Genomic DNA, 17,650 nt, shown 5'->3' on the forward strand with positions numbered 1-17,650 from the left:
TTGACACGAAGCAGAGGGAGGCTGCAAGGTAGATGGAGAAAATTGCAGGGATTGATGTTATGGCCATTGGCAATTGGCTATGGATCGATCTTATTTTTTCCCTTTTAGTAAGTGAGCAAAAATATGATCTGATGGTAATTGGTAGTTCTGAACCTTGTTTTCTTCTGCTCCAATGGGAAAAAAAAAGGTTCAATGAGAATTGATTTAATGCAGATTTAGGAGAGATGAGAAAGGGAAGCAATATGATTACAATGAGAAGATAGAGATACTAATTAGAGTACCAGTGAAGCCCACATGGTAAGTGAAGTTCAAATAGAAGTTATAGAACTTGTTTGAGGCTCAGTATTCTGTAGTTTCCTTAGTACCCTTGTCAAAATTTAGGTTCAGTTATATAACTTTGATTATGTTTGCTGATTAATAAGTTATGTATGTCTATCATTGAGGGAAATCATCCCTTCCCTCATCAATAAAGGGAATGTTTATTAACATGCTGTGCAATTGTTTTAACAGTTATAATTGTGCCATTAATTTCATCTGATGCAAACAAGCTATTTTTTTTGTGTGTACGTGTCAAATGCTGGTGCATGGTGGCAGGAATTCAGGTCCTAGAACTGAGAATGTACCCACTCAGGTTGCAGAAAAAGGTGTTGCTCCCCCTTGCCAACCTTTCATGTAATTAAAGCATTGAGCTGCATTGCATTGCATGTACCTTTTAAGCTTTTGCATTATAGGGAAACATTGAGTTGTTTTTGTGTTTTAGGTTCTATACATTGTGCATACAACAACCTTACTAATAGTGTAAACACTCTTTGTTATCAATTTTGTACTTCAAATTGTCTTAATCTACATAGCAGTTGGCTTGAGGTCCAACCAACCTGCATTAGGAGTGTATATAAGATGAGATTAGATTCAATGGTAGAATGATCCATGATAAAAACTGTTTGCAAAACTGACTATTTTTTCCTTCAAAAATTAGAAAACAGGTATCGATTGCGTTTAGAAAGACAAGCAAATCATTTTGTCATGAATCAAGTTGAGTCAAGATGGGGATAAGAAGAAAGTATAATAATATTTTCCTCTGTCAAAAGAGTTGCCTTTCTAAGTGATTAAAATAAAAGTCATTCTTGTATATTGATTCTGATTTTGGTGATTGATTACACGTATTTATATGCATGTAATTGTATCTAAAACACTAGAAATAAGCTAATACTTGAGCCAACTATAATGTAATTAATCCAATTTTATTTATTGTGTAGGAAATAAGCGGAGTTGCGGAAATCAAAGAAAAATGACATGAAAATAGAGCAATTCGGAGTTTTTATCAAAAGGACGAAATTACAGAAATCTTAATTTAGCAATTAAGTTTAATTGATTACATATGCAATTAAGCTTAATTGGTTAATTAAGCTGTAGCAGCACGTGCAGCATGCAAGGAAAGATGGGCTAATCACCTATTGCTTAATTATCCTCTTGACACATAGCAGAAATTATGCCATGCTTGATTGACCATTCCAAGCAGCCCATCACCCTTCCTTCACGTGCGTGTGCAGCAATTAAACTTAATTGCTTTAGCCATTTAAATGCTGCCACGTGGCAGTCTCATCTTTTCCTCTTCACACACGAATAGCCACCCTAGGCTATATATATTCTTCTCCTCTCAACAGTAGCCGCACACCAAAGGGAGGCAGCCTTTGGGCTGCTCTCATCTTCCTTCCCCTCCATTCTTCATCTTTTCTTTTATGTTTCTTTTAAGAATTGAAGAAGGATTCACTCAAGCTTCAAGGAATCATCATCAAGAGCACCACACCTCCATTTTGGGTAGTTGGGTGAAGAAATTGTTTAGTTCATACTAGCATATATCTAGGAGTGACCAAATCAACTCTCCCCTCTCTTCCTTTTCATCTCTTTCATATTTTTCTATACTTTTGATGATGTATCTATATATGGGTAGTGAGTAGTTCCTTTGGGAAACTAGGTTTGAGCCCTAGCATGAATTTAATGTAATAAATATGTTTTGACTCAATGATTTTCAATTTCATGTATGACATAAGTTCTAATCTATATTATTTGGCTTAGATGCATGATTAGGAGCTTGATTAACTCTTGAATGTGTAGATGAACATGTCTAGAACGAATTAGGGGACCTAATCACTTCTCTAATTTATGGCTAGGACACTTGTTTGGAACATGGTTAGTTATAATACCAATTTCGATTGCCGTATTGGCTAGCTTGGGAACCTTGATTTTAGGACTCTTCACCTTTTGGTGCAACTAGAGGCCCTAACAAGGCTCTAGATTGTCCCAATTGAGTTTCTACGGCCCTTGATCCGGAGTAGGAATACCCTATAAGGAATCTAATGACCCATGAGCCTTGAAAAGCCTTGGGTACGGTTCTTGATGCTATTATGAATTGTTTGACTATTGTTGGAACATACTTGTGCATTGAATTTGGCTAGGAGGATACCCTAGTGACCTAATTTCCATTTCTTATTTTTCTTTCTTTTATTTAATTTAGTTGTTAGTTAAAGTTTTCATTTAAATTCTTCCAATTTAGTTATTTGAAAATTCAATTTACAATTTTCGGTGACAAATTCGACCCATTATAAATATCCATAACTAATCTCGTAGCTTTGATTAAGTTTTTGTGCAAACTAAAACCGAGCATTGCTAAGGCTTGGTGACTTACATTAGTATTTTTATTTATTTTTCTTTTTTCTTTTTCTTTTGTTTGCTTAGTGACTTTAGTTCCGACTACCCAAGAATTGTGGGTTAGCCACTAATCCCCGTGGTACAATAATTTTGGGCTTAATATTTCCCTATCTTGACAATGATACGTATGCTTGAGTAAATGTATATCAAGTCAGTGATTCCACAGGAAATCTTTATGGATTTTCATTCTATTATACCATAAAGTTTCTATGCTATTGAAAAACACTTAAGTATCAATCATTAACAAACAAAAAAAATTTAAAACAATTGAGAGATATATACCTTGGCAGTGACAGAATTAGCACGCATCTGGCCAATTGAAGTTGCACATTCATAAAAATCAAATATCAAAAGCTTACATAAGCAGCATCATCCTCAACATGCTTAAAAATGTTTCACTTCCATACAGTTGTATGTTATGGATGGTTTGCCCAAGTGACAAGTAGCATCATCAAGAGGTATTGCCAGAAACTTTGTGTCAGACTGCGGTATACCTTTCATCATTCCAACTTGTTCACAACTACATTGATGAGACATCAATGAAAAATAAAATAATAAGTTTATAACACCTTAAGCTCAAACATCTAGGACAACAACAGATTATGATTGTCTTTGAAAAAGATGAGATATTTTAAATATGCAGCTCAAGTAAACTCGAGTATTGCATATAACGCGATTGACACTATCCCTTTCGAAGTTGTTTTGCCAATCAAACATTTTTAAACTGAAAAGAACAAACACACAAAATTAAAGTTTATGTCTTTGTTGATGAAATTCTTAAAACACAAAATGCGTTTGGCCAATGAAACATTTTTTAGCTGAAAAGAACAAACACACACGATTAAAGTTTATATCTTTGTTAATGAAACTCTTAAACACAAAATGTGTTTGGCCTATGAAACATTTTTGAAATGAAAAGAACAAACACACAAGATTAAAGTTTATGTCTTTGTTGATGAGACTCTTAAACACAAAATGCGTTTGGCCAATGAAACATTTTTGACTGAAAAAAACAAACACACAAGACTCTTAAACACAAAATGCGTTTGGCCAACGAAATATTTTTGAATAGAAAAGAACAAACACACAAGATTAAAGTTTATGTCTTTATTAATGAAATTCTTAAACATAAAATGCGTTTGGCTAATAAAACATTTTTGAAATGAAAAGAACAAACATAAGATTAAAGTTTATGTCTTTATTAATGAAATTCTTAAAACACAAAATGCTTTTGGCTAATGAAACATTTTTGCACTGAAAAAAACAAACACACAAGATTAAAGTTTATATCTTTGTTAATGAGACTCTTAAACACAAAATGCATTTAGCCAATGAAACATTTTTGAACTGATAAGATCAAACACACAAGATTAAAGTTTATGTATTTGTTATTGAAATTCTTAAAACACAAAGGATCTGGCTCCTCTAAAGTGAGGAGTATGTAAATTTACTTGAATTTCATAAAATCTTGACTCTCTATCTAATCTAAGGGTCCTAAAAATTGACACATCATTCTTGGATCAATTATTGGGTTTTTAGTCTAACCATGGTTAACTTGGCGTTAGTTGTCGATAACTCCAGCAAAAAAAAAAAAAAAAACTCTTCTTCGCGTCAAACACTCTGTCTTTCTTCTATGCGTGACTTGTTGCATTGTTGTTTCTCTGTGCTTCTATGGAAACTCGTCCATGGTTACAAGAAGGCATGAATACAATAAGGTTCCTCCTTTAAAACGACCTTTTGATGCTTTATTTGATATATGAGTTGATTGTTATGTTTGCTGATTTATGAAGTACATAGTTTATTAATATGTGAAAGTTAGATAGTTCTACTCATCCTTGAGTTCCAGAACTACATCGGTTTGAAAACTTATATATTCACACACACACACACACACACACACACACATATTGCATCTAAAACTACATCGATAAGTTTGATTTGTTTATCAGTTTATCTATGCTTAATGTAAAGTCTATGAACAAAGTGCATATTTGGACAAGAGACAAAAATATCGATTGCTATTCCTGAATCATTCATATTGATAACTTCATATTTAAACAATATATGAATGGAATTCGAAATTGCAGAAACTTGTCAATAGCTTGCTGTCAATCTAATAAACGTAATGAATAAAAGATAACAGCTTCCATTAAATGATTAATACTTCTGTACTTGTGAATTGTTGTATCCTATAGTTAATATTTGTCTTGTTTTATTACATATGAAGTGGGACATATGACAGTACAACAAGCATTTTGGATGAGGGCATCAATAAGTCTATTGATTGGATTCCTCGAATAGGTATGCAATTTGATACAGTAGATGCTGCATTTCAATTTTGGCGTAACTATGGAGGCCAAACTGGTTTTGGGGTTCGAAAAGTGTATGCAAATAAAAGTCGGATAGATGGACAAACTACTATAGTTAGATTTGTGTGCTCAAAAGAGGGTCATCGAGTACCAGATAAACGAGATCATCTAACAAAGAACCCTAGAGCAGAAACAATAACAAATTGTCTCGTAGGATTGGGACTGCAATTCAATAGAGAAAGTAGCAAGTTTGAAGTACATGATTTTGTACATGAGCATAATCATCTTCTACATACTCCAGAAACATGTCACATGATTCAATCTCAAGGGAATCTTATAGATGGCCAAGCTATTCATATTGATTTTGCCGATGACTTTGGACTTAAACCAAAAGGCGGCACACCAATTTTTCAATCAATAAGTTGCCGATGACTCTGGACTTAAACCAAAAGGCGGAATCATGGCCAATTTACAGATGGCCAAGCTATTCATGTGCACACCAATTTTTCAATCAATAAGTTGGTGGGAAGGAAAATCTTGGATACACTGAAAGAGATAAAAAAAATTACTTAAGAAGTAAGCACCAAAAGGATATGGCCTATGGAGAAGCAGGCAGCCTCCTGAGGTATTTACACAATCAATCTTGTTAGAATCCCTCATTTCAATATGCAGTACAATTGGATAGTGAAGAATAGATTACAAATATATTTTGGGCAGATACAAGAATGATTATTGCTTATGCTATTATACAAGAAAGTATTTCCAGAAAGAATTTGATTGGTCTTCAGCAGCTATTATAAAACAGTGTGAGGAGTCTACTGGTACACATGAGTATATGATTGCCATTGTAGATGAAAAAAAGAGAGCATAAGGAGCATAAGGTGAAATTTCAACCTTCAGACCATAGTAGTGTCTTATGCAGTTGCATGAAATTTCAGAGTTTTGGAATCTTGTGTTGTCATGCTCTAAAAGTTCTTGATGTATGGGATATTAAAAGAATTCCTGATCAATATGTTCTTAAGAGGTGGACTAGGGAGGCAAGAAATGAGGCTGTTGCAAGCATGAATGAGGCCAATGCAATGGAAGATGAGAAATTGACTATAGCTGAGCGATATAGAACAGCTTGCCCTATATTAGTTGATATTGCATCTCGAGCATCTGGAGATGAAAAAGCCTTTGAATTGGTAATGAAAGTCGCACATGAGTTAAGAAAACAAGTTGAAGACATCTTCTTGGACAACTCAACAACGAGTCATGATGAACTGTCTAATTCTTCACAAAGAGGGGGTGAGAGGATGGTTCAAGAAAGTCAAATTGAAAGCTTACTTCAAAAGGCAAAAGGCTTGAAGAAGAAAAACAGTTGCAAAGGTCGCAAAAAACGCCCCAAGGCTTGGCATGAGAATAAAGGCAAGGGAAAGAAAAAATATTCTAGAAAAGATAATTCAATTCTATTCTTATAATAACTTTATATTAATTGATTACATATCATATGTTCAGCAAATTGATTTATTTTTCTTGTCATGCATATATGAGTTTATCATGTGAAGCAAATTTAGTATTTTTCTTTCTTTCTTATCAAACAGGGTCAAGAAGTTGAACCATCGAAAAAGATAAATAAGAAATCATCTGATAAGGATCAATCAGTGACTCAACAATCTCAGGTATGAAAGGTTATTATCATGCACATATGAGTTTATCATATGCAGCTAAATTTAGTTTTTTGTTCACTCATGTGAAATAGGATCAAGAAGCTCAACCATCAAGAAAGAGAAATAAGAAAATGTCTAGCAATGATCAATCAGTACCTCAACAAACCCAGGTGATAAAAGAATTTTGTATATTATGTACTTAAGAGTTTGTCATATATGTGTAGCATTAAAGAATTTTCGCTCTTGTTAAACAGGATCAAGCTCAACCACTCAAGAAAGAGAAATACAAGATCATCTAATAAGGATCAATCATTACCTCAAGGATCTCAAGCAATAAATATTTTTATCATGCATATATGAGTTTTCTTTTTTATATCAGAAGAAAACTTAAATGTAATACGAAGAAGACCAATATTGCATATTAATTTGAAAAAGTAAATAAAGGGCTGCAATGTTGTATTTCATACTATATAGGAGTTGGTGAATAGCTCTGTTAGGCTTTTAGGTGGACAAGAATTGGGATTGAATTGTGGGAAAAAACGAACTGAAACTTTCTTATATAATAACATTGTATCATGAATCATGGGCTTTGGTTGGTACCATCAATTACTTCCTTCTACCAACTCTTTATTTATTACAAACTGATTTCTAAGGATCAAACCTTTGCCTCTTTTCATATAGAATCAAGAAGCTAAAGCTTCAAGAAAGAGAAATAAGAAATCCTCTACTGAGAATCAATCACTACCTCAAGACTCTCAGGTAATAAAGATTTTACTATCAATGTCTGTGACTTAACATGTCATATGTTTATGATATATGCAACAGAATGTAATATTTTTGTTTTAATTTTCTTGTCATATAGGATCAAGGAGCTCCACCATCAAGCAAGAGAAAGAAACAGTTGTCTACTCGTGTAGTTGGTTATCATACATAGTAATCTTCTATAGATCTATCAAAAACTAGAGGCAGATGGTTGTACCCCTGTTTTTATTTTCTGTTGCTATTAAAAGTTTCATGAATCTAGAGGGACGTATTGTTGACATAATTTGAATGATGCCCCTCTATATCATTATCAATGCTAGCTCTTGTGTTAAGCTCCATTATCAAACATTATCAAATGTACTTGATCGATCAATCCCTTATATAATTTCTGTTTTAATCTTTAATGTATGTGCTTAGAATTGGTATTGTAATAAACTTGCACTGTAATCTCAGATGAGGGAGGTAGAGTGACAAAAATATATGAATGTTTCAACTCTTCATTTGATGATTTTAATGGCTAGATATATAAAGCAAGGGATAATATCATGATGAGAGTGGTAGAGAATCAAGGGTTGAAGAACTGGATTAGTATTCAATTGAGGAAACCAAAAGAAGCCAGTGATCAGTGGCGTAGCCAAAAATCTCATTTAGGAGGGTCAAACTTTATTAATTAACAAATTAAACTTATTTTCAGTCATCCTCTAGAAATGACAAAACATTTGTTAAAAATAATTAAATAATATATTAGTATAAGAAAATTTAAATGTAATATTTCTTGTACTAATGCGGAAATTGAAAGACCCTTAAATCATGTTGAATAAATTTTGGGATTTGAGATGAACGATAAATATAGAAAAAATTATGTGTTACTTCGATTTAGCATATTAACAAAGAATCATAAATATTCACATATGGGCATATATCGATTAATAAGGTAAGAAAACCTTGAAAAGATTCGTATTAATTGGATATATGTAGTGTTAATGTATTGTAAAATATTATTTCATTCCATTAAAGTTCTAGGAGAATTAAGACTAATTAAGATAAATTTATATTAAATTCTAAAAATTAAGATTAATTAAGAATTTTTTAAAAATTGAGAAGGGTCAATTTTATTTCATTCCATTAAGATTCATAGATAATTAAGATTAATTTAAAATTTTCTAAAAATTGAGAAGGGTCAATTGACCCTTCTCGCTCTAGGCTAGCTACGCCCTTGCCAGTGATATAGCTGAACAAGAATTTTACAGAAAAGAGTAAAATAAAAACTGAAGATTCAAATTTTCAATGTTTGGACTTCAAACTACACCTGCAGGCAATCAGCTACTTTTGCCTCTTATAGTACATAGCTAAGGATAACAAATAATAGGCAGTGAATGTCACGCCCCTGATTTTTACAAAGATAAAAATCGATATATAATCCCATAATTATACATACGCGATCGTTCAGTCATCAATACAAAATACCTGGAACATCTTTCCCTTAAATCAAGTACATACTGATGCCATGAACCCTCCAAGTCAATATACACTCGCTCCACAGAGTTATATATTACACAAACTTACGAATTAAATTGTCATAACAAAATAAAACGTAAATGCTCCTCAGAGCTTACTACATAGTGGAAGTCATACACTGGCAAAGCCAACAAAATTTGCTTCCTACCCGTTCTGCTGCCAACAAGCTACCACAGCTTCAGCCACGATTTCCCTGACCTGCAGGATTAACCCCTACACCGTTTGAATGGTGCACTGGGTTGCCACACAACAAACCCGGTAAGCTTTTGCAAGCCCGTATGAGTAACTCATGAACATCAATCAACAACTCACACAAATCAGCTTAAGGAAAACATGCAACCATGATTCCTTTTAATATTCTATATCCTTTCCATCGAAAGGGCAACATAAATCACCGCTGTGACAATGTTCTATTTGCTAACTTAACCATCAAGAAGCAATTCAAGTCTCATCTAGACAATAAAAGAAGAATACTCTCAGAACTCTCCTTTTAAACTACACTCTTATGAGTCTCCAACAACCTCGACCGTTACTCCCATAAGCTATAATGGCAGGCAGACTAGCGCCCTAGTTAATCGTACCCATTTGCCTGGCCAACTGCGTGATTCCCTATTTCTTGCCTTGGTCACTATCTGTGACCTATGATCATTCAGACCCCATCTGGTCTCGGAATCAACCGTTGGTCACCATCTGCGACCTGTCACCATCTGTGACTCTTGATCTTCAGACCTCATCTGGTCTCAGATCAACCATTGGTCACCATCTGCAACCTGTCACCATCTGTGACTCGTGGTTTTCAGACCCCGTCTGGTCTTAGAACCAACCATTGGTCACCATCTGCGACCTATACTTTTCAGACCCCATCTGGTCTCAAAATCAATCATCGATACTTTTCAAACAATAGAAAACATCTTTTTCCACAATATTGTTTCTATGAAAAGTCGCATTAAACAATAATATGAACACCATCATGCATATTATTCATCACACATCATCCACAAGAATATATATATTTCACGTAAATATATATATACGTAGTCATTCGCTCAGGAATGCCTACTAATACCAACTATAGTTTGCAGTTAATTAATTAACGCCAAATCAATAATGGTAATTCCGTTCATAATGAACCTTGTAAGATTACTCACCTCGAAACTCCCGCTGCGTCTTCAACAAAGAACAAAGCAGCCAATCCGCCAAATAACCGTCCAAAATACTTCGTCAAGTACCTAATCACATACGGTTTCCACTTAGTAACGATTCATCTTTGATTTAAGTTCGAAACCCCTGTTTTGAACTAAAATCCCCAAAGTGGCGCCAATCGAGGCAAAACCACATCCGAGACCTCCCAAAGTCTCAGGAATACGCCCACGATCGATATGACCCAACCACAAGTCGATCAGACGCTCGAATCCTCACGGATCGAATCATCGAACGGTCCGAAACCGTAAAAATCACAACATATTCATATGATCTCCAAAAATTATGTATTATATATCGAAATGCTCGTATCGACGAGTAGGTCGAACTCAAGAACAGAAACTATCCCTGAGGTGGCCGGAAACTGCTGGAAAACACCACCACAGTGGCGGCGCCGCCGCCGGCCCAAAGTCGGAATTTTACAAAACTCCCAACACCAAAGTTCTTCATCTCAACTCCAATTTAAACTTTCATAACTAACACAAAGTCTAAATCATAGCCGTTTGGTCGGAATTTGTTTGTGAAAGAAGTGTTCAAGCTGCATGGAATGCCACAACATATAATAAGTGACAGAGATCCGGTCTTTCTCAGTGCTTTTTGGACAAGTTTCTTTGAACTTCAAGGGACTAAGTTGGGTAAGAGTACTGCTTACCATCCACAAAGCGATGGCCAGACTGAGTGTTTGAATAGAGTCCTTGAGCAATATTTAAGGAGTGTGATCTGTTAACAAAAGAAAAGCAAATGGCCAGACTTGCTTCCTTGGGCTGAGTGGTGGTACAACACCACTCATCACTCGGCTATCAAGATGAGTCCATATCAAGCACTATATGGGGTCCTTCCTCCCCAAATTCATTCTTATATTCTAGGTACTACTTCTGTGCATCAAGTCGATTTACTTTTAAAAAGTAGAGATGAATTGTTGGCATCCTTGAAATGGAACTTGAAACAAGCACAACAGAGGATGAAATCCTTTTATGACAAACACCACACAAATAGAGAGTTCAGTGTGGGAGATTGGGTTTTCCTAAAGCTATAGCCCTACAGGCAGAAATCAGTGCAGGTGAGGAAATCTCAAAAGTTGGCCCCTAAATATTTTGGTCCTTTTCAAATCATTAGCAGGATTGGAAAAGTAGCCTACAAATTGGAGTTGCCTCCAACTGCTAAAGTTCACCTTGTTTTCCATGTTTCACTTCTAAAAAAGAAGCTTAGTGATTCTGTGATTACTTCACCTCACCTTCCTCCGGGTTTTGATTGTAACAAGGAGAACTGGTATCCTCACAAGATTTTGGACAGAGGATTGTTTAAGCAAGGGAATTCACCAATAGTGAAATGGTTGATTCAATGGAGAAATGGGACTGAAGAAGATGCAACTTGGGAAGAAGTTAACAAATTTCAGCTGCGGTTTCCAGAATTCAAGGGCTGAAGATTATGAATTTTCTCTTAAGAGGGGTGGGATGATAAGAGCCTAGTAATTATCCACCTTTTACTATAGTTTCTTATATTTTAACTTTGCTGGTTGTTTAGTCCTTGATACTTATGAGCTGGCAGGTTGGTAGCCATGAACTGGACATGTCCAGTTCCTTCCTTCTAGTCTCGGATGGATCACTATATATGTACTGGAGCTACCTATTCCTCTGATTATGAAAATATATATCAACTTCTCATTTCAGTTTATTTTAACTCTCTATCTAGATCTAGGGTCTTATTATCTAGATCTGGAATTTGATTCAATGGGGATTTATGAAAATTGGGTCCATGGTTCCATGGGCATATCAAAGAGACGGGGAGAGAGAAACAATTAGAGAACAGAAAAAGTGACAAAAAAAAGGAAGAAAAAAAAAAATTTAGTAAGTTGGTCAAAATAACCTTGACATAATATATTACTAGCCCTTTAACATGTGCTCCGCACATGTCAATTGACTTTTATTTATTTATTTTTTTAAAATTAAAAAAGTTACAGCAATTTATCTCATAATCTTCTCCTTTTTTCATGGAATGTATTGCAATTTTTTCAAATATGATATAGTCTATTGACTATGTTCTCCACATATGGAAATAATTTGTTTATTAATATTTGTATAATGTGAGGGCATATACGGTACTTCAAAGTAATATATTCAGAAGTTGACCAAAGTGTCGAACAAGTATAATTCAGTGACCATTTGTGATATTTAACCTACACAAACATAAGGGCACTTGCATTTTTGAGAAAGACTTGCGTGGGGCACCCGCACCACGTGGCAATGCGGCAGACCAATCACTGCCTAGCAGGGAGGTCTTTTGGGTATTGTACATTTAGGCAGCAGGGGTATTTTTGGAAAAGAGAAAATTTTTTTTTTATTCTGATTGGGTGGCCCTAAAGCCACGTGGTGGGGAAACCTCCACCTAAGAATTTCTCTGCATCTTTAAACAATTTTATCCCGGACGATTTTACTCTTTCACCTAACAAAACCAATAGCATCGGCCTCTCTCTCTCTCTCTCTGAAACAAAAGCTCTCAGATATCATTTTGAACCGATTTTGGACCTGGCCGGGCCTCTCCGAGCGCTGTCGGCGTTTCTCGGTATTCCGCCATCGACGTTCCTCGCGTTCTCGTGCTCCTTCTCCGCTTGCCTCGGCCTCGTCGTCTCCCAAGTAATTCGCATTTTCCATTTCGTTTGAATTTGAACTTGTAGCTGCAAATTGTTTTGAAAACACTCGATTTTAATTGCCTAATGAAAACTGTGATGTAATTGGCCCTAGGGAAGGCAGAGTCCCTCGAGAGAGGCAGAGTCATGTCTTCAGGCGAAGAAGTCTCTACGGTTTCAAAGCGTACCTTATCGTGCTCCACCTGCTTTGACGCTCTCTGGTTTTGCTATTGTATGCTCTTTCCACACCCTTAAGTCTTTTCAATTCCTTTTCTTTCGCTCCAACTCTTACATTTCATTCAATTAGTTCATAATTCTATGCCTTACCTCTTGCTTCTTGGGTCCTACACTTCAATTCTTATAATGGGTTTTGCTTAATTGTTCATTTGATTTGGGGTTTACTGTGAATTTAGGAACAAGACTAGTTGCTAAAACTACCCAAAAAAAAGAAAAGAAAAAGCAGGGTAGTGTTTTTCAATGATTCTTTATGTAATATTAGCTATCGCCCACTTAACAAGTTCCAAACATGACAGTCTTTTTAAGTTTCTGGTTGATTCTTTGTCTTTTGTCAGTTAATGTTACCTTATCATGTTTAGCCACTTTAATGCTCAGCCTATTTCTATGTGTTCTATCTTAATCCATTTGCTACTTGTTCATCATCATTGCGCATTTTAGTTGGGTTTTTTTGCCGACAATTTTCTTTCCCATTGTCTCATACAACATGTATATGTCACTCTTCTATTTTGTGATTCTCTTTTGTTGTCGGTCACTTCTCTTTCTTCCATTTGGTAATTGAAAAATCATGTTATGTTAGCTCCAGTTCATCAGATGCAGCAATATTATAGGCTTGGGACACTTGATAACTGTGGTGGGAAATGGAGTGCTCTTGTGGATTGTTTAACTTTGAAGACAAAGCGGTCAGCTGAAGTGCAGGTTTGTTTCTAAAGAATTTTCTGTTTCGTTCTTTTTCCGTCCCTTGTCTGTGTGATAATGGTTGCTCCTTCAATTAATACATACTGATGTTAGGGGATCTGCATTAGTCAAATCTTTACTTTGTTTGTATCCTGTCTTTCATTGTCCAAAATACAGTTGGATATTTCTTTAGCTAATGGTTAGATTGCTTTATTGTAGTTTTGCACATATAAGACCTGTATTGCCTATGTGAGAAATTGTCGTGTATCATTATCAAAGTACTTAGGACTGTTGGCGATGTTGAATATTGCAACAGCTAATTTTAAAATACTGTCTACCAGTGACATGCTTCATAAAACTTCGACTTACTCTGCGAAAAAAATGGAGGTGCAGGACATTAGAATATCAACATAGGCAACATTTTGAAACTGGTCTCACTTTATTGTCTGTTTCATAGTTATCCAGTTAGTTCTGGCCATGACAGCTTTTTTTTTTTTTTTTTTTTTTAAATTTTTTTTTATTAACGTCTGCCTGGCAGATCACTGTTGCTAAGATTTCCATGTGAGAAATTATTTGGTCCGCTACCAGATTATAGTTTTGAAACGATTTTGGCTGTGCTATTGACCTCATATCAAACCTTACAATTGGCACAAATTATAATCTAAAGCTAAACAGTGTGTACTCGATTATACATTGGATGACACAAGTTAGGTGTTGCCTATGATTGTGGTGAGGTTTAGATTTTGCAACTTTGATATTCAGGAAAAGAAATTTTATGCTTTCTGTGATTTAAGAGAAATTAAAAATAATACAGATCAGAACACAGAAGAGAGTAAGGGAGGAGATATGGCACCAAATCTTCAACAAGGCTTTAGGAATTCATTCATCCAAAGCTGAATTGCTTTATAAGAAATAATTTGATTGATAGGCTTCAAATGAAAATGTCAATGAATCCTACAAATGCTGAAGGACTCGTCATTCAATATGAAAGACTCAGTCATTCAATATGAAAGACTCGTCAGTCAATATGAAAGACTCATTAATAATAGGAGACACGTAGTGAAATTGAAGGCATTGAGTTTTATAAGACAGAAGCGCTTGATTTATATGTCTATTGACTGATGCTTGTACGACCATTTGACATTTTACTCAGACAAAGGCCTCGCTATTAGATTTGGCCCTATGGGCTTAGTCCTGGGTGTCCAAAGAAGATAGTTCTATCTAACAAAGCAGTAGTGCCTATAGATCTTAATAGGATCTATGTATGTGGACATGTCATGTTTGATGAATCAATATTTCAGTTTGCTTGCTGTGTTTCTGACAGTGCTACAGACTTTCTTTTGATCACTGGAATTCCCAAGAGTCTTGTAAGTCCTCGTCTCCGCAAGTTTCATCATGTCAGCCTTCTATTCTCGGACCTTATCCTTCAATCTTGTGATTTCCCAATGTGATTTTACACTTCTTAACCTTCCTAGAATGAACCGCGCTGTGGATATTTTTGCTTTGTAACAAATCAATTTTGTTGTAACCTTCACATATTCATAAAGTACAACCAATTTCAAGTTCCTTTACCAATGCATTTGGATGCTCAATACATTTTATTATTGATCAACTTGTTGACATCTTAACCTAACAATATCCTCGTATACTTAGTTGGGTCTCGTTCCTTCATGTAATTAGAAGCAGATTTATTGGTGGGTCTCGTCCCATCTTTTTTTTTTTGGTAAGATGGGGGCCTAAAAAGACCCAAAAATAAGAACACTAACTTAAGGTATTACAAACTTTCCTAGATCTAGGAACTTCACTCAAATCATCAAGGAAGGCATTGATAACTTGAGGAGGAGGTTGCTCCATGTAGATAGTGCCTATGTCAGTGTCCAAACTACACTTAGATAGCACATCTGCAACCATGTTAACTTCTCGATACACATGAGCCACAATGCATTCTTCAAATCCAACTTTCATTTGTAGGCAGCTATCGATAACACTCTTAAGAGGATGAAGGTTATCAACACCATTGTTCAACAACTGAACAATAAATTCTGAATCGCATTCAACTATAATTTTAGGGATATTCAATTGATAAGCCATCTGCAAACCAAGAAGCATCCCCCAAGCCTCAGCCTCAATGACTTTGCCATATCCCATGTATGAAGAAAACCCTTTTATCCAGGTTCCATTCTGATCTCTAAGCACACCCCCAGCACCAATGTTACCAGAATTGGATTTAGCTCCATCAACATTGAGTTTTACCCATCCTACATCAGGTTTTGACCATTTTAAATCAATAACAGACCTCACATTTGAATCAGGTGGTTTGGCTTGGGCTAAAGACCATTCAGTAACAGCGATCTCGTCCCATCTTTTTGAGGATGTATGATAAGCATAAAGATAAAGCAGCTGCTCTGCTTCTATTGGAGCACCAGATCACTTATATCTAAAGCCTGTAAATGGTCTGGAGAATAGTGTTTATTCATCATTGAGAATCTGATCAGTCTGCTAGTTCCCAGGAGCTCTTTAGATTTGAACTTTTGGTTGGACAGTTAGATACATATTAGGTTTTCTGTTTTAAATCGGAATTAACTAATGAAATTATTTTGACTTAGATTTGAAGGTAGTTGCTGTAGTGGCTTTCTAGGAAAATTTATACTGGAAGTGTTCCTTAACAGTCACACTCACAAATGTCGTTGATATACCAAAGTATTGGACATGCATTGGGTCGAGGAAATTGTTGCTGTGGACACTGTAAGGCAGTGTTAGCGCTTCATAGTTGCTAACTTGTTGTTTGATCTTCATAAGCCATCTTGAGGTTCCATGTAGAGCTCTTGCTTGCATCAACTTGTCCTATTCAATTTCTTCTAGATGTTTTCTTTTCATTTGGGAGCTTGTACATGTGGGACAAATTTTTGCTGCTTGGTCTGTATTTCAGTTTTGACAATTTGACAGCTATGTGCTATTCAAGGATGAGGTTCTCAATTCAATTTGTCTTGTGATGAATACCATTCTGTAGCTAATAATAAGCTGGAGTTTCTAAATGCAGGAAATTTTGGAGTCTCGTGAGAAAGCCAAGGCTCACATCTGGACTTTTCGAACCCCAGAAGAAGCATCAAGTAATTGGAAAGAACAATTTGGACATTTAGATGAAATGGAATAATGGAGATTCAATTTACCATCCATCTTTCAACTTTTCCCTGTCATGTGCGGTGAACCACTGAATTTTTAATTTAGTTGAAAGGAGTCCTAGGGTGACTCTGTACTTTCTTCAGTAGCTAGAAGGATTATATTGAAGACAACAATTGAAAGACATGCATTTCTGGGCATGTCGTTGATCCAAAGTGAACATTGCAGCAGCCAGGAAGTGCGATTTTTGTTCTGAAAAGTTCTGTATTTAGTGAACATTAAAGGGATGCCGTCCTTTTGTTACATGAGGTTGACAATGCACTGTTGTTTTAGGTTTTCACTATTGTCCGTATGTAAATTGATAATCTCTCACATGGCTGTGGGAAAGAAGAGCAAGAAAAATCAGATAATACATGTTTTCACTTGTTATATACGGGGCCCTTCTGGTGAATGATTATTTTATTTAGTCATTTCAAGGGATCGTTTTCCACATTTTGATCACAAATCAGCATCTAGATCGTTCAGTTTTTAGGTCTCTATAAGTAGGTCACTTATGCAAGATTCAGTTCAATTGTTGATTGTTAAGGTATTAAATTAGATTAATAAATGGAAGAACTGAATCTGTCCAACTTGTATCGTTCATTTGTAGAAACGTAAATCACGATTACAAATGCCTAGCAATAATTAATTTGACTGAAAATTTTGCAGAAGTGATTTACAAATTAGAACTTAAAAACTGAACGGTCAAGATGCTGAAATATTATTGAAAAATGAGTCACACAAGAAATCCCTTAAAATGATAAAAAAAGGAATTCCTTACTGGAAAACCCTATATATATATATTT

General features: G+C 35.4%; 1 protein-coding gene across 4 annotated transcripts; it reads left to right on the top strand.

The window, feature by feature from the left end:
• Positions 1–12,552: 12,552 nt before the first annotated feature.
• On the top strand, positions 12,553–17,126 carry LOC133733144 (uncharacterized protein C227.17c). Of its 4 annotated transcripts, none has more exons than XM_062160758.1 (4): positions 12,553–12,780; positions 12,894–13,005; positions 13,594–13,706; positions 16,726–17,126. In XM_062160758.1, exons 2-4 carry the CDS (start codon positions 12,921–12,923, stop codon positions 16,837–16,839), a joined length of 312 nt encoding a protein of 103 aa, XP_062016742.1. In that variant the 5' UTR covers positions 12,553–12,780; positions 12,894–12,920; the 3' UTR covers positions 16,840–17,126. The 4 variants fall into 4 exon arrangements, with proteins under 4 accessions (XP_062016742.1, XP_062016741.1, XP_062016740.1 ...); XM_062160757.1 differs by having other exon boundaries at positions 12,554–12,780; positions 12,889–13,005; XM_062160756.1 differs by having other exon boundaries at positions 12,559–12,780; positions 13,588–13,706.
• The last annotated feature ends 524 nt before the right edge of the window (positions 17,127–17,650 follow it).

This window comes from Rosa rugosa, chromosome 2 (genome assembly GCF_958449725.1).
Source record: "Rosa rugosa chromosome 2, drRosRugo1.1, whole genome shotgun sequence".
Lineage (NCBI taxonomy): Eukaryota > Viridiplantae > Streptophyta > Magnoliopsida > Rosales > Rosaceae > Rosa > Rosa rugosa.